At 39.1% G+C, this 17,804-nt stretch overlaps 2 protein-coding genes and 1 pseudogene across 2 annotated transcripts; all 3 read right to left on the bottom strand.

Annotated features, from left to right (window-relative positions):
• Nucleotides 1-5,542: 5,542 nt before the first annotated feature.
• On the bottom strand, nt 5,543-6,955 carry LOC118983497 (zinc finger protein 501-like). Its single transcript, XM_037041084.1, has one exon. The coding sequence runs from the start codon at nt 6,953-6,955 to the stop codon at nt 5,543-5,545; it is 1,413 nt and encodes a 470-aa protein (XP_036896979.1).
• A 2,165-nt stretch (nt 6,956-9,120) lies between these two features.
• On the bottom strand, nt 9,121-9,614 carry LOC118983533 (deoxyuridine 5'-triphosphate nucleotidohydrolase, mitochondrial-like; annotated as a pseudogene).
• A 2,707-nt stretch (nt 9,615-12,321) lies between these two features.
• Nucleotides 12,322-17,451, bottom strand: LOC118983491 (putative zinc finger protein 727). The gene is made up of 3 exons (XM_037041070.1): nt 17,437-17,451; nt 12,808-12,934; nt 12,322-12,452 (listed from the first exon to the last, which is right to left on the bottom strand). The coding sequence occupies exons 1-3, from the start codon at nt 17,449-17,451 to the stop codon at nt 12,322-12,324; spliced, it is 273 nt and encodes a 90-aa protein (XP_036896965.1).
• Nucleotides 17,452-17,804: the final 353 nt, after the last annotated feature.

Raw genomic sequence — 17,804 nt, 5'->3', positions numbered from 1 at the left:
GTTTCTGGGCAGAATGTAGTTCAAGGACCTATTTTGGGGGGTCAGAGGGAGGAATGATCCTTTCCTTGACTCTGGATGCCCTGAGAATAAATATGTATCCCTTCAATATCCTGTCCCTTATTGTACCTACTCACCTCTAGTAGGAAGCATAACTTCCTCCTGAAATAAGCAGTTCCCTCCACCTTCTTTCTTTAAAAATGATTTTATTTATTTATTTTTTAGAGAGGTGAAGGGAGAGAGAAAGGGAAGGAGAGAAACATCACTGGGTGGTTGCCTCTCACCTGCCTCCTACTGAGGACCTGGTCTGCAAGTCAAGCATGTGCCCTATCTGAGAATTGAACCCCTAACTGTTTGATTCACAGGCTGGCATTCAGGACTGAGCCACTGCATCCAGAGCCAAATAAATACTACTGATATGTTTTAAAATATTTCCTTCATGTTTTCTCACTCTTAATGCCTTCAATTCCTATTTTTTCTCTTCTCCTCATCATCTGCCTTTGTTGCTGCCACTGACACCCAGCCATGTGATCTTTAAAAACTGGGAGAAATAACTGGGCTGTGGAAATTTCCCCTGAAGAATGACACGCCTCCTAGCCCCACACATGTATCCCCTGATGTCCATGCCACTGGTGGGAAGACAAATCCCCATAAACTCTGGCTGTGGAAACCAGTGAAAAATTGGTAGACATAGATGGCCGGTACCTGGAGACCCATGAGTTCCCTTTAAATGGCATGAGCACCAAATCAGAAGGACTCAGTCACCGTGAGCTTTGAAATCCTGGCAGGAATTGGACATGCAGAGAGAAATTGAAAGGTCTTGACACATGGTGAGAGTGGGAGGACTCTCTTGAGCCAGATGTGATGTCCGAGGTAATTGCTTCCATTCTGAAAGTATGTCCGCCACTAACATGAGACTCGGTAGAATGGGCACCATAAGTGTATTTCCTTCCACATGCCTACAGCTAGTAGCTCTACTATCCTCACTCCCTGATATGTTGCCCCACCAAGTCTCCAGGATTACCAGAGGTGTTGCAGTGGCTATTCCACAACATGTGGTCTCTGTCCCATCATGCTTCAGACATTTGTAATATCTATGAAAAAGGCCACAACTGTCTTCTACATATCCTGTAACACTTGCTGTGTTGTCCTCGGACTGATGCCATCAGCAGCAGGACATGTTGCACAGCTTGTCTTCTTCTGGTCACCTCTAAGACAATCTAAATTAGCAGCCAACTGAAGATCTCTTTGTATCTCATAGGAAGTGGCCTAGAAGGGGGTAAGTGGCAGCACAGGTGGACATCCCAAAGCTAGGACATCTGGCAGACAACTTCACTCCCAACATAGCACCACCCAACCACCTCCTTAAGTAACAAACTGAAGAAGCAGCCTCTGTGGTTATCAGAGTCATAGTGAAGTAAGTCTAGTTTGAGGGACTGACCCCATAAAAGTAGATATATCACCGCACTTGCGGTGGAAGGTCAGTGTTTGCTGTCAGTCCTCATAGTCAACTGACCCAGGTATAAATCCATCCTATTTTGGTGACAGGAAATCAAGCCTAAACTATGATGGGAGTGTGTACACTGCCCACAATGGAAAGGAGAGCACAAGTGAAGGCCCCTGATTTGGTGAACAGAAAGACTGTGCCAGTGGATTCTATAGGGCACTCACTACATGAGTCCACTTCACAAAGGGCAAGCAACATAGCACCTCTACACAATAAATGGAAGCAAACACAGGGAGGTCGCCAAAATTAAGATTAAAAACTTTATCCTAATTGAAAGAAGAGAACTTAAAGACATTGAAATTACAAACAATGTGACACTAACCAGAGGGGAATTGGAGGGGGATAATGGTGGGAAAGTGGGGAAGGGTTTTCAGGAACAGCTATAAAGGACAAATAGACAAAACCAAGGGTGGGTGGAATCAGGGGAGGGAGGTGGGGATGGCTAGGATAGAGGCGAGTGGTGGGGGTTAAACACTGAGGACTGTACTTCAACAACAATAAAATATAAGAGAGAAAGGAATGGCCATTTTATTGGTAAAGAAATATGATAATAAATATTCAGTAAGGAAGTAGATGTCACTACTACACATTTACATTCTAAAATTAATCCAAATTAAAGACTTTGATTCATGTTACATGTCAATTTGTAACAGTATAAAGTATTTAAGATGTATTGAAAGATAATGTTAGTATATAAAATTAAACTTTGTCGAAGTTATTGTCAAAACAATAAAAACTAGAACTGTGAAGTTGTACTTCTTAGCACTTTAAAAAATTATTTTAGAGTTCTTCAAGAAGAGTTGTCTCCACTTTTAAAAATTAGCATTTGCCTTGCTGGCATAGCTCTGTTGGGGGATGCTGGGATGCTAACTAAAAGGTGGCCAATTTGATTGCCACTGAGGCCACATGTCTGGGTTGTGGGTCAGGTTCTCAGTGGGGCCATGTGACAAAAAAACATAACATTGATTTATCTCTTTCTCTCTTACTCCTCCCTCCCTTCTCGCTAAAAATAACTAAATAAAATATTTTAAAAACATACTAAAATTGAATTATCATTTGTTAAGCACAGCACTTTGGTATTGGATAGTGAGCAGCAGTTATATAAAACACCACAAGAGAAACTGAGTGAGACAACTCTATTCCCCAGAGATGCTGGAAGACGTACACAGCAGTCCTGCAGTAGCTCCAGTGAGGATGTGGCTGGATGCTGGGAAGCTACAGGAGATCCCAGGACACCTGATTTAATTCAGGGTCAAGTGCAGAGGACTTTGGGGTCCGGAGCTAAGGTTACATTGTTCAAAATAAACCAGAAAAAGCAACATCTTCATAAAGTGTGCAGAGATCTTATCTACTGGCCATGTGTGGTGAAAGCCTCAGGTGCAAGGAAAACTGTTGCTCAGACCAATTGGCAGGAAGTCAGTTCAAGAAGGAACCACTAATTGTGACTCTGTGAGATGTTATGTACTGTGTGGAATTGCAGCAGAAGATACTGGCAGTTCAAGGCTCCTAGTTACACAAAATAAATTGCATCAATAATGGAGCAGTATTATAAAGTAGCTTAGCTGAACCCTTCAAAAAAGCACATATCATCTATTGTAATTATTGGAATGCTCCATTAGGTACAATGAAATATATCAATAATGAGGATTTTTTTCACATTACTTTGTGTCTAAGGAAACCAAGGAAATAAACTGCTACTGCCATAACTGCACTGCATTATGGAATGACAAATTGTTTTCTATAAACATCAGTGAATTTGGAGATGTAAACACATTTCAATAAATTCACCTTTATTAATAAAAATAATCAATTCACACCTTATCTAAATAAAGAATGTCAATACAATTGTGTTACCATTTCTGAAACCAGACATGGCAAGCATTGGGGAATGTTACTTTCCTTGCATATTAAAATCCAAGAGCGCAGTTTTCTTTGGTTTCTAACTGGAGGCCAACTGTTGAGCAAACGTGATGTACAACACTGTTATGCACTGACGGTTGAACTGTCGATATTCCATCACGTATCACTGATGGCTTTTATATTCCAAGCACATTAACTAATATTTAACTATGACTATGATGGGGACAGATCAGAATTTTAACACAATGACATTTTTCTTAAAGGGAGATTTAGAAAAATAGTTAAAATTTTTATCGTTTCTATGTCTTAATATAATGCAAAGTAGCATGACTTCCATTGTAACGTACAATAAAATGCTGAGTAACATAAAACAAACAACTTCATTTGAATTCTTCAATACATTGAAAAATCATTAGATGTTTTCACACATTGTACATTATGCTGTCCTCAACCTACTATACAAATGTAGTCATCAGTGAAGATCACCTAATATACAGGAGTTGACCAGTGGTTAAGGAAACAATAATCACCCCAGTGATTTCACACACAGCAAAAATAAAAGCATAGTAGCATTAACTGATAAAAGACTGGAAGCAGTTTAATATTTCCTTCTAAAATATTTCAAATACTGTCAATATACTATAGTTTATATTCTGAGCAATTATTCATATCTATTTTTTAATTTTTAGTTTTATTTCACTCTTATTCAAGTACAGTTTTCTGTCTTATATTCCCAGCCCTGGCCCCCCCCCACCAGTGCAGACATCCATCCCCTCCACATTTTAAAGCACATGGGACAGTAACAATTGCTGTTTTTAAACTTTGTGAAATTCTCTGTACTAATATTCTGCTTTACAGCAATAAAGAATTGAAATTTTTGCTGATAATTGGAAATGAGGAACAATACTTTTGTTTTAAAACAGAAGCTTTTCCTTAGTGATTTGGTGCTTAAACAAGGTTTAGCTTCCAAAAATATTAGTTGATATAATTGTAGAGTTTCATAACTGTAAGGAACTATGCTTTATGAGATTTCTTTCTCCAGGTTGAAAAAAAAAGAAATAACATTCACCCCTAGTTTAAACTCTAATTTTGGGGGAAAAAAGTGGTGGGTGGTTGTTTTTGAGAGTTTTTGTGTTCCAAGATTTATATCATGCCTGTTTCTTTTCCAAAGCCCATGATACCTTATTATGCTTGACATTGGTCTGAAACCTATCATTAGTTCTCTACTCTGAATTATGATATTTTGAGCTGCGGTTTTTATTATATACTTTCGTACATTTTTACACCTTTCAAGGCACATTCACATATAACTTCTCTTGGGTTATGAGAACTGTGTTATTTCACAAAAGTCCTTCACTGTTTGTGAATATTGAATTCCACCCCACTGTGCTTTCCCTGATATATAACAAGGCAGTAGGTTCAGCTATACAATTTTCTACAATCTCTGTTTTAATGGCGTTTTTATAGTGTGAATTCTCATATGCCACGTAAGAGGTGAATGTTAAAAACATGATTTACAATGTTGGGTATGTTTTGGATGTAGAATAAAATACTGCGGAAGTCTATGTTTAAGCAGTTTTTCTCTAGATGGGTGTGTCTCATATTGGGTAAGGCACCTCTCATAAAAAATACACTTGTTATATGCACTACTTTTTATGGTTTCTCTCCAGTATGCATGATCTGATGTCGAAACGTTTTGTAACATAGTCCACATTTATAAGCCTTGTTTCCAGTATGAGTTTTCTGAAGTTTAGTAAGAGTTGTAAGTGGCTAAAGGCTTTATCCCATTTTGCACATTTAATAGGATTCACGACAGTATAAATGTACTTTGTGATGAATGAGCATTGAGGACTGATTGAAGCTTATACCACAAAAGTATACATAGAAGGTCTTCTTGTGTTGTGAATTGTTTGATGTTGAGTAAGGTTTGAGGGCTGAAAGATGCTTTATCAGATGATGAACACTTACAATTTGAATTTTCCGGTGCTGACAAAGGTTACATTAGAGGTTTACCAATTTACCAAATATTTCACATATATAAGGCTCCTCTCCAGTGTGAATTATATAACATTGAGTAAGGCTTGAGGTAGACCTAAAGACTGCCACGATGAGAAAAATCATTTGACTTCTCTCCCTTCTCTCACTTCTCTCTGAAAATTCAGTGTGAATTTTCAGATGTCAAGTGAGCTGTGAGTGCAGCCGAAACGGTTTGCCAAATTGAGTACATTCATAAGGCTTTTCGCCACTGTGAATTGTTAGATGTTGAGTGAGGTTTGAGATCTGGCTAAAGGCTTTGCCACATTGAGTACATTTGTAAGGCTTCTCTCCAGTATGAGTTCTCTGATGTCGTGTAAGGTGTGAGGTCGACCTAAAGGCTTTGCCACATTGTGTACACTGATAAGGCTTCTCTCCTGTATGAATTTTCTGATGCTGAGTAAGGTTTGAGGTTGTCCTATAGGTCTTACCACATTGTGTACATTCATAAGGCTTCTTTCCAGAATGAATGTTCTGATGTTGAGTAAGTGTTGACTGGTGCCTAAAGGCTTTCCCACATTCAATACATTCAAAAGGTTTTTCTCCACTGTGAATTTTTAGATGTCGAGTGAGGTGTGATAGCCGGCTAAAGGCTTTGCCACATTGTGTACATTCAAAAGGCTTCTCTCCAGAATGAATGTTCTGATGATGAGTAAGTGTTGACTGGTGCCTAAAGGCTTTCCCACATTCAGTACATTCAAAAGGTTTTTCTCCACTGTGAATTTTTAGATGTCGAGTGAGGTGTGAGAGCTGGCTAAAGGCTTTGCCACATTGTGTACATTCATAAGGCTTCTCTCCAGAATGAATGTTCTGATGTTGAGTAAGTGTTGACTGGTGCCTAAAGGCTTTCCCACATTCAGTACATTCAAAAGGTTTTTCTCCACTGTGAATTTTTAGATGTCGAGTGAGGTGTGAGAGCTGGCTAAAGGCTTTGCCACATTGTGTACATTCATAAGGCTTCTCTCCAGAATGAATGTTCTGATGTTGAGTAAGTGTTGACTGGTGCCTAAAGGCTTTCCCACATTCAGTACATTCAAAAGGTTTTTCTCCACTGTGAATTTTTAGATGTCGAGTGAGGTGTGAGAGCTGGCTAAAGGCTTTGCCACATTGAGTACAATCATAAGGTTTCTCTCCAGTATGAACTGTCTGATGGCATGTAAGTGTTGAGGACAGTGTAAATGTTTTGCCATATTGGGTACCTTTATGAGGATTCCTTCCAGTATGAGTTGTCTGATGTCTTGAAAGGTTTGAGATCCACCTAAAGGCTTTGCAACATTTTCTGCATTCATAAGACTTCTCTCCCGCATGAATTGTCTGAACTTGTGTGAGGATTGACGACCTCCTGAATGCTTCTGAACATTCTCTACACGTAGGAGAGTTTTCACCAGTATGAATTCTGTCATGATCAGCAAGATTATAGGACTCTCTAAATTCATTGTCGCATGCACTACATTTGAAAAATTTCTCTCCTGTATCAATTTTCTGACGATCATTAACATTTGAGGACAGGCTAAAGGCTTTAGCACATTCTCTACATTCATCAGAGTTGTGTCCCATGTGCACTGTGTGATGATTAGAAAGGGTTGGTGTTTTCCAAAACACTTTGTCACATTCTTTACAAATTTCAGTCTTCTGTCCAACATAACTTTTTTTATGTAGAATTACACCTGAGATCCAGTTACCTGTTTTAGCACAGTCTTCAAATTCATGTTCTTTGCTGGGACCTCTTTTGTTAAATGTATTGAAATTTGATATTTGATTGGAGCATTTCCTGCATGTTAAATATTTGCAAACATTCTTTCTGACAGCTATATTCATTTGTTCAGTGCTATTTGAGGATTGCTTTAAGCATTGGACATTATGACTTTGCTTGTTTGTCTTCTTCTCAGTAGGAACAACCTGATGAGTATCGTGAACTGACGTTTTGTCAAAGACTTCTCCATCTTCATAATGGCCGTCTGCAACCTGCCTCTTTGGCTGGACAGTAGAATTTGACTCATGGAGAAAACTCTTCCAATGTTCACTGGATTGACTACCTCTGGAATCATCACACACACTCTGGGAAACATAGAACACAGAAAGGCTTTTAGTGACATCTATAATTTCATTAAGCATGTAAACTTATTCCTAAATAACCATGCTGTGATCCCTATAAAACCTTGTTGGTTGTATTAAAAATTATACTAAAGTTCAAGAAAATATTATGCAGTGGAATAAAAAAACATGATTTCTGCAAAAGTACAGCATTTTCTGAAGAAAGGAATTGTCTAATTCATCACATTTAAGCTTTCTACATGCATTCTAAATGACCACATTGTACAAATTAGTGACTGAAACCTCATTCCCACTCTACATTTCAAACAACTCAAATGATTACCAACACCACAACTTATGAGATATTTTAGATTTTCCAGAATGTCTTTTGAAAACGGTAGTCAATCTCAATTCTACCATGGGCAACTTCAGCCTCATCATTCCCTTCAGTGGGCTGCATATACTTTTAAGACCATGTGAATGTTACTATTCTAATGTAGGGGAGGCAAGGAGTTTAGTGATGCTTGCAGGTAAGAAAAAGGTTCTGGGTTGGATAACGGAAGGTAAAGGGCCAGATTCAGCCTGGAGATCTTGTGTTTGCCATGTGTGCTTTAGAAGGATATGTACAGCTAGAATAATATTTTCAGTCTTCCTATTTGGAAATACATTGGTCTGTAAATGTATCTGATTTAAAGTGGAAGTTTCCCCAGATTTGTAATATTTTTCGCCTCTTATATAACCACGATTTTTCATGAATCATTTTTAAAGTTTGTTTTCTCCATTCAATCATACTTTCTTTTCTGTCATAAACTTCCCTATCAGTATCAAAGGCACAGCTCTCATATCTTACCAGTGTTTCTTCAAAAAATGGTTCTTCTATTCCTGACCTTTCCAGGAAGTACTGGTTCTCTGTAGATGACACAGCTGATAGACACAAAAGAAAGGTTCACATGTATGACACACTGGTGAATGTACATTGACCTTACAATGAATTTTTAAACAAATCACAGTTTTGAGTACTTCAAATCACTTAAATACTTGCAGGAAGATGAAGTGTGGTGCAATGACAAAAGTCACAAGAAAGGGGGAACAATGGCTGTTTACTCTCATAAAACACTGCTCATCTCCCTTGATACACAATGGAAATAGAGTAAATAAACTCCACATTCCCATTGTTTCCAGACACATAGTGTCCAGTGTATTCAATCATCTCACTGTTGTCCTCCATGTTCCCGATATGTGTTTCTGTTGTGCAGGACACACAGTGCTCACGCCATAACACCACATGGTGAACGCCTTACAGTGCACACTAAAAAGAAAGGGTAATAGTTGAAATAACATAGACCAGTGCACTGAAGACCAATGTCAAGCATAAAAAGATATCATGGGCTTTGGAAAATGAAACAGGCATAATATTAATCTTGCAACCCAGAAACACTCAAAATCAAACACCCACAACTTTTCCCCCCAGAAATTAGAGTTTAAACTAGGGGTGAATGTTATTTCTTTTTTTCAACCCGGGAGAAAGCAAGCTCATTAACCATAGTTCTTCACAGTTATGAAACTCAAAATTATATCAGCTAAGTATTTTTGGAAGCTAAAGCTTGATTAAGAACCAAATCGCTAAACAAAAGCTTCTCTTTTAAGACAAAAGTATTGTTCCTCATTTCGTATTTTCAGCAGACATTTCAATTCTTTCCAGTGGAACCAACGCCTCCAGAACCCCATTCCCAGTCATCTATACATTCAACTTCCTTTGTCTCTGGATAATAAATCAATTCACAAATGAAGTGTGCAATGCCATCATGTTTTTTAACTTCAAACTTTCCTTTGCCAAAATTGAGCAGTAGAACACCAACATTTCCTCCATAATCTTCATCTATGACACAAGCTGCTACATCTATGAGGCATTTTGTAGCCAATCTCGAATTTGCAGCAACCCTTCCATAGCACCCAGCAGGCAGACTGATATGAATGCAAAAGTTTTCAAGGGCTTTCTACACAGGTTGCATTGTGTAATTTTTGGCACTGTGTAGGTCACAGCCAGGCACCCATGCAGACCCCTTGGTCGGGGTGGTGGAACAACCATGGAGCATTATCAAAGCGTGCCTGCACCACCATCCTCTGCAGGTGGGGACCATTTGCTGGACCAGATGGTGCACATCTTTTAAGAGCACGGCATAAAAGAGAAGTATGCAAGCACAACTTGCTTCAAGGGAACAGAAAGGCCTCAATCAGATCTTTTAAAAAATTACATTCATTCCAGAAAACCTACTTTTGTAGATTTTATTTATTTTTTGGGGAAAAAGAGAGGATGGTGAGAGATATCAATGGGAAGTTGCCTCACACGTGCTATATACAGGGAACATGGCCCACAATCCAAGAATGTACCCCAAGTGGGAATCAAACCAGGAAGTTTTGGCTTTGCAAACTGGCACTCAAGCTAGTGACCCATAACAAGTAGGGGTAATATAGAAAAGTTTATATCTGATATACAGTGAAAACAAATTCAGCCATGGAAAACAATACAAGGAAGACTATTTCTGTGACTCAAAGGACCAAACAGCCATTTACCATTAAAAAAGCACAGAAGGAAGCAAATGAAAAAATAAGAAAAAACATAAAGGAATGTGAATTTAAATTACATGGCAATTGATGTATGGCTGATCCGTATTTGAATCATCCCACAATGATTAAGTACTGATCTTAAAACTATATTTATTTTCTCAATATATAAATAAATGCTAAAAAGTCATGAACAAACTTTGAAGAATTTGTGATATAAAAGGAATCACGCTAGAAAACCAGCAGTGATAATGACTGACTGAGACTGAGAGATGCTGGAGTCCAAGTCTTTCTCTTAAAGGGCCTGATGCAGACCTGCAGCTACTCACAGGCTCTGACCTTAAGCCTTGGGAGAGCAGATTGAAAGGTGCTAGAGACATTCAGGGAGGTACTCAACTCTCTTGCTTCAGGGCTAAGGCTGGATGGGCAGCCTTCTCCCACACAGCAGTCATCTGAGGTCCTTCTTCCCTTGCAGAGATCTCCCAATAAAACAGTTAGAAGGTGCTATATGTGAATCCCCACCTACCTGGCTAATGCTACAGCCCTGTCCTAGTGATGCCCTGAGACCTTGCAAGACTCCACTTCAGAAATCACCCAAGCCATGTCCAGTGGCTTTTCCATACAAATGGCCCCCCTTGCCTCATGATGCAGACTCTTCTAAATCTCTGAAAGAGGCTGGATTTGCCTTTGCATGCTCTATACTTCTGACTCAGTAGCCCAGGAATAACAAAATAACATTTTCTTTTTACATTTTTATTGGTGTTCAAATGCAACTTTCTCCACTTTCCCTCCAACTATCCCACACAACACAACTATCCCCACTTCTCTCCATCGTTGCTACCAAATTCAGTTTTTTCCATGTGTCCTCTTTTTATTTCATTGTTGTTTCAGGACAGTGTTTTGGTTTTTGTCCCATCACAGCCCAGCCCACTCCTCCCCAATCCCTCTCATTTCCACTCCTCCATAGTTTTGGTCCATGTGACCTTTATACATGTTCCTGAAAACTCTTGCCCTCTTTCTCTCATGATTTCCTACCGAGTCCCTTCTGGTTACTGTCAGTTCGTTCTTCATTTCAATGTTTTTGTTCATATTTTGCTTGCTTGTTTGTTTTGAGTATTCATTTCCTCTTATAGGTGACATTGTATCATATTTGTCTTTCACCACTTGCCTTATTTCATTACCATAAAACTCTCCAGATCCATCTATGCTGTCCCAAAAGTTAGGAGCTCCTTCTACACTAAGAAACCTGAAGCACCAACTGAAAAGGACCTATGAACCCCAATGCTAATAACACCACAATTTACAATAGTCAAATGCTGGAAGCAACCTAAGCCCCCATGAGGAAATGAATGAATCAAGAAACCATAGTACATTTGCACAAGCACAAGGACATTCTGAAGTGAAACAGAAAACTAGATGGTCTCATACCATATCATATCACCGTTAACAGGATTCTAAACAAGAACACAAACAAGCAAGCAAAATATGACCAATGACACTCAAATACGGGACAGGCTGACAGGGTCCAGAGGGGAGAGGGAACAGAATCATAGAGGAAAAGAGGATGGACTCTCATGAACAAGTATAAAGGACACATGGACAATAACTAAGATGGGGGGCAGAAATGGGAGAAAGGTGGGGAGCACTGGGGGTTCAGGGGTGGGAATATAAGACAGAAAAGTGCACTTAAACAAGAACTAAAAAAGATATAAAATTAAAAATAGAAAACTAGACTGTCTCAATTTGTTCAGGTGCATTGAGCTGCAAGGGAATCAGAGTCTAAACTTCAAAGGGATTTGTTTGCAACCCCCAGAGGGTTAAAAAGTGTGAATTCAAAAACATGATATGTGGCCACAGGGTTCCTGTGATATCTGCATCATATTGCAGGATCTCAACCACTTCCTTCATGAACACCATTCTTGCCACAAGAATGAAAGAAAAAAAGAAAAGGGCTTAATGTACAATTTCTCACCCGCGTGTGGACATTTTCCCAGGTCCTCAAAGCAATGACAGAGAAGCCAGACTATGGAGGCCCTTAAAATCTAAAAATGAGTTAACTGTATGCACTGCACACTTTGTAAAGATTGTATTTTTTATTTTTAGACAGGCAGGGCTTAGGTTGAAACTACTAACAGAAAAACACAGGTCACTGCAGTGTAAATAGAATTATGAAAACATGTAGGAGCATGACACACTGTTGGACACCAGCTGGCCCTCTCTGACAGCAACACACGTAATCCTGCCTTTTCACAATCCTTTCTCCTGAAGCACAGCTTCTCATAGCATGCCTGGAAGTCTGGCTTCCTCTGTCACCACTGGGTTTCTCACCTGTGACATCTGCATCTCCATTTCCACCTACCTGGGTGGGCGGATATGGACTTTTTTCTGCAAATATCCCAGAGGTTCTTCATTTGCTCCAAAAATGTGACCAGGACTGGCTTAGAAACAACAAGACCTATGGACAAAATAATTATTATTATTTTAAATAATGTCTCCATTTAAAACCCACTTTGAGCTCAGGAAAATGGGCTGTGGAAAATTTAAAATATTCTAGAAGTTCACTTTCCAAAATCCTGTCTCCTGATAGTGCCTTAATCATTCTAGCAACATGTAAATACTTCAGATAAATACTTGAGCTGCAAAGGACTACAGTTCTCAAAGCCTTTATTTTCTCCATGAGATGGCCTCCAAATTCTCCCTTGTGAGCATCAATCTGAAACTCTCCCATACAAAGTAGCATCCCCAAAAGATGTGAAATAGAAAGAAATCCTGAGGTGGGGAGTAGAAACTCTGAAGGAAATCATTCTCACCCAGGGAGAACAGGTTGCTGTAGTTCTCCAACATCACATCCGTGTACAATTTCCGTTGACCTGCTTCTAGACATTCCCACTCCTCTGGAGAAAAATCTACTGACACGTCCTTGAAGGTTAAGAATGGCTGATGATAAAAAGAAAAAGGATAGACATATTTTACCACAATACACAGGAGAGATCGCACTCTCATCTAACATGAAAGCTGTTAGAAGTGGATTTCACCTAGGAGATATCCTGCATCATTCAGGAAGCCCACTTTGACCCTTTAACACTCTCCAAAGTATTTGGTAACACAAAGAACTGACGATAATACATGTGTCTACAAATCCACTGCAAAGACATTCCTTTTCAGGAAAATAAACTTTAAAATGTAGGAACACACACAGGTATACTGATTGCTGAGTGTTATATTTCTATCATTCAGAATCAGCTATGTATACTTCTCAGCTACAAAAGCGTGATGAGCGGTAAATGTAAGAAACTTCTTTAGGTTTTATTCAGACAGCAAACAATGTACTTTTGTAAAAATGCAGATTATGATTCAGGAGTTGTGGGTGGGGCCTATGTTTCCATATTTTTTCAGAAGCTCACTTGCTTAAGTATGTTATATTGATTATATTCTCATAATTATCCCATTTTTCTCCCCTTTCTCCCCTCTTGCACTGAAACCTGCCTCCCTCCATAACTCCTACACTAGGTTCATGTCCATGGATCATTTGAAAGATTTGTAGTACTTTTACAGATCCTACACAATTTTAAATTCTCCCTATGTATATTATACCCGTCATTTATGCTTCTTATTCCCTGTACCTTCGCCCAGATTCTCCCACTAACTCCACCCAGTACACAACCCTCCATATGATCTCCATTTTGGTTATGGTGTTCCTGTTCTGGTCATTTTCTTATTTTCCTTTTGGTTTTGTATTTACAGGTTCAGTTGTTAAAAGTTGTGAGTTTGTTACCATTTCATTCTTTATAATTTTGAGCATCTTCTTTTTAGTAGAGAAGTGCGTGAAACATTTCATATAAGGGCTTAGTGATAATGAACTCCTTTAACCTGACCTTATCTGGGAAGCACTTGACTTGTCCTTCCATTCTAAATGATAGCTTCCCCCGTTAATTAATCTTGGATGTAGGTCCCTGCCTTACCTGAATTTGAATACATGTTTTTAGCCCCCTGTTGTCTGCAAAGTTTTTTTAGAAGTCAGCTGACAGTATTATGGGAACCCCTTTGTAGCTAACTCTCCTTTTGTGATCCTTCCATTAAGATTCTATCCTTACCTTTCTAAAAATATTTTATTTATTTACCTTTAGAGGGGAAGGGGCAGAGAGAAGGAGAGAAACATCAATGTATGGTTGCTTCTCGTGTGTCCCCTGCTGGTAACTGGTCTACAACCCCAGCATGTGCCCTGACTGGGAATCGAACCATTGGTGTGTGATTCACAGGCCTGTGGTCAGTCCACTGAGCTACACCCCGCAGGGCACTATCCTTACCTTTTATCTTGGGTAATGGAATTGTGATGGGCCTTGGTGTGTTCCCCCTTGGGTGCAACTTCTTTGACTCTATGAGGTTCCCTCACTTGCACTTCTATTTTATTCACCACACTGGTAAGTTTTCCTTCTTTACTTTCCAAATCAGTTTTCCATTTTATGCTCTTCCTCTTCTCCTTCTGGCAACCCTAAGATTAGAATGTTGTGGGTTTTAAAGTTGTTACAAAGCTTACTCACCCTCTCCTCATTTTATTCAATTCTGGTTTCTTCATTCTATTCGAGATGAGTGTTTGTTTCTTCTTTCTAGTCCAAATTATTGATTGGAGTCCTAGTTCCTTTCATTTCACTGTTGGTCCTCTGTATATGTTTCTGTATGTCATTCTGTATAGCCTGCACTTCTTCCTTTTGTAGCTCTACTCAGCCATGTCTAGGAGTATCCTGATTGCCAATGTTTTGATTCCTGCATCTGATTGGTTGGCTATCTTTTTGGAACTTAGTTCCTTTTTTTAAGGATTTATTTTTACAGATTGGGTAGGGAGGGAGACAGAGAGTAAGAGAAACTCAAATGTGTGGTGTCCTTTTGTGTGGCTCACATGGGAACCTAGCTGGCAACCAAGGTGAGTGACCTCACTGGGTATTGAACCATCAACTCTTTGGTTCACAGGGTGGCACTTCCTCCACTGATGCACAGCACTCAGGCATCTTTTGCCAGAATGTTGCTCTGCTCTTTCATTTGGGCTATTATTCTTTGTCTAACTGCACTTGTTATGTTCCAAGGTGTGGAGCTATAAATATTTGTCAATGCAGGGCCACCCACCTTGCTGCGTTGTGGTGCTGTGTGTGAGGTAGTGTTCAGAGAGAAAATCATCCTACTTGCTCATCTCTCACGCAGCTTTCAGTCAAGTCTCCTGATACCATCAAGCAAATTGCCCTTTCTGGTCATGATTCTGTGGTGAGTAGGCTTGTTTACCTCCTAGGATCCCATGGAATCCTGCAGCAGACTCTTCTGTGATACTGGGTGTTTCTCCTGTTGCTGCACTTCCACAGGTTTTTATATTCAGAGGGTTTGTGGCTTCAGTTTCACATGCTGGAAGCCTGGATTTTGCTGTGTGTATTGTTTCCATGTTATTCTTCTGGTTTATGTGCACACCTGTTATGCCAGATGCCTCCTTACGGCACATCATCTCCACCCTGACTTGGTATCCCTGACCCTCCGAGCAGTTTGTATGAATGTTTCTTCTTTAACTCCTTGGTTTTCAGACTTCCATACAGTTAAATCCCAGGCATTTGTGGTAGGTTTTAGTTTTCAAATTGGTGGCTATCCTTCCTTTGTTTGTTCAAAAAAAGCAATGCACATCTACCTATGTCTTCATCATGGCCGGCAGTGACAAGCTCACTTTTTAGTAATGAAACCACCATGTATGATCCACCTGACATACTTTTCACTGGCACATAATGAAGACAATGAATAAAATTACCCACATGTTTTGGAGTTTAGCATATGTTAGAAAATTTACATTTCTGAGGAAGTAAGTACATGGCAGCCTGCATTCCATTTGAATATTTTGTATAGTTATTTTCAGAACAAAATTATTCCTCGTATTGAAATATTTTCTCAAACATACAGTAAAAGATAGACCTTTAATTTCATTCAAAACTTAAGCTATGATCTTCAAAATATCATAGCCAATTACACATAGAGACCTCATGAATATTCACTGCTCTGTATGTAACTGAAAAGAATGAAAAGAGTAAACTTCATAAAAGAGAAAACTAAGTAACTCAATCATTAACATTTTATGCACACAGTCACACATACATGTACATATGGAAACTAGGTGTAAATAAAAAGAAATAGAACATACAATTTCTATATCAAGATAAATCAAGGTTATTTTGTGATTCTGTAACTCTGTTGAATCTCTCTGTGAAAGATGCCATTTGCATTTTATAAACACAATAAAGAGAAACACACACATAATGATGGAAAAGAAGTTAAAACTATAGTTTCTTAGTTCACATGTGACTGCTTTATTTCATTAAAAATGTCTTTGTATCATGAGTGGTGAAATAAACCTTACCAATTTATCTAAATTAAACACACGTTTATAGCATGATTCCTGTAAAATTACCTGAAAATATGAAAGGTGATAATGTAGGGTACATGTGTGACATGAGTGTGCAATGTAACAAACTTTCACAGGAACAAGGCCTCACTGAGTAAATCCTCCTTGTCAAGTTGCCAGTGATATCTATGAAATAAATATACGGCCTTCATTTCCCAAAGCAAAGAGAAGTTAAAAAGACAACAAAACTGTTCAGGTGAATTGTGATAGTTTTTTTACACCCCCTAATAGTTCCCTGTCAGACTATTATTAATGATAAAGAAAAAACTATAAACTCTACACTGAATAGAGCACCTCAGTCAAGTGACTATTATCAGGTGGATCGGATCAATCCATATTCAGTGACTCAGGCATGCAGCACAACATGTCCTTTTTGTTGTGACACTAGTGTTGAAAGACAAATAAGAAAGTCATGATGTGAAAATAATCGTAAGTAAACATTCATTTCTTCAAATGTCAATCCACATGTACCTCTCAATTTCAGTACACTAATTGTGTATTTAAACAGCAATACTTTCTTAGCAATTCAGCCACAAAGTCTATTCTACTGACTCTTGTTTTTCACAACAGTGATTCTCACTGGAAAATCTGCATTTGCTCACCTCTGATGTACAGAGGTGATGCTGCAGCTACATGAAGTTAATCATATATCCCTGCTCCACCAATACGTGAACCTCTGAGCCCAACCCAGCAAATATATTGCACACGGCTGCCTTCCCAGGTTGATATGCCACAGAGAAGATTTCTTCCATGTTTAATGGTTACCGATTAAAGGAAGAAATTCTTACCCTAGAGCAGCATAGATAAAGATAATGGACCACAGGCCCCGGGGGTACTTTACACAAACTACTGTCCTTGACAAACATGTAGAAAATGAGAGTACAAAAAACCAACCTCACTATCCAACAACATGAAAGAAAAGAAATGAAGGTTGCTGATTCTTAAAACAATCACATTAGGAAGAAAAGCTACCACAGCCTCAGAGAAAGGTGCAGGGCACATTTTTTACCTGAGAAGCTGCCATACCCCTTGGTTGAGATCCTCCGTCTCCTCTGGGTTTTTTTTTTTTTCATAAGACCATATGTTGAGGAGTCAAGTTAGCATTGTGAGAATGTGTCTTATAAGGCACAGGTCTTTCATCCAATCCCACCACAATCACTGGCAGAGGATCTGGAAATACTGAAAGGCCCATCCTCTCCTCTCCTTTGTCATGAGGAGGGAAGATAATGAGCTGCTACATGGAGACCACACTGAGTTAGTTTTTCTGTCTTCATGTCCTCTCTCCTCCTACACAGGTCCACAAACTACTACATCAATAAGAATGTGTGGTGCTCTCCTGAACCTCATACCCAACAGAGCAGTCTGTCATCTCCCTTG

This window comes from Sturnira hondurensis, unplaced genomic scaffold (genome assembly GCF_014824575.4).
Source record: "Sturnira hondurensis isolate 20B ecotype Veracruz unplaced genomic scaffold, ASM1482457v3 Scaffold0000451, whole genome shotgun sequence".
In the NCBI taxonomy this organism is placed as follows: Eukaryota; Metazoa; Chordata; class Mammalia; order Chiroptera; family Phyllostomidae; genus Sturnira; species Sturnira hondurensis.
This window is presented reverse-complemented; position numbering and strand designations above follow the sequence as displayed.

What these genes read in the sequence shown, in the direction of transcription:
- LOC118983497 (XM_037041084.1), bottom strand. Translation starts at nt 6,955, where the DNA reads ATGGGACACAACTCTGATGAATGTAGAGAATGTGCTAAAGCCTTTAGC.
- LOC118983491 (XM_037041070.1), bottom strand. An exon ending in CAGCAACCTGTTCTCCCTGG is followed by an intron (nt 12,453 to 12,807) that starts GTGAGAATGATT and finishes TTTTGTCCATAG; the next exon opens with GTCTTGTTGTTTCTAAGCCA.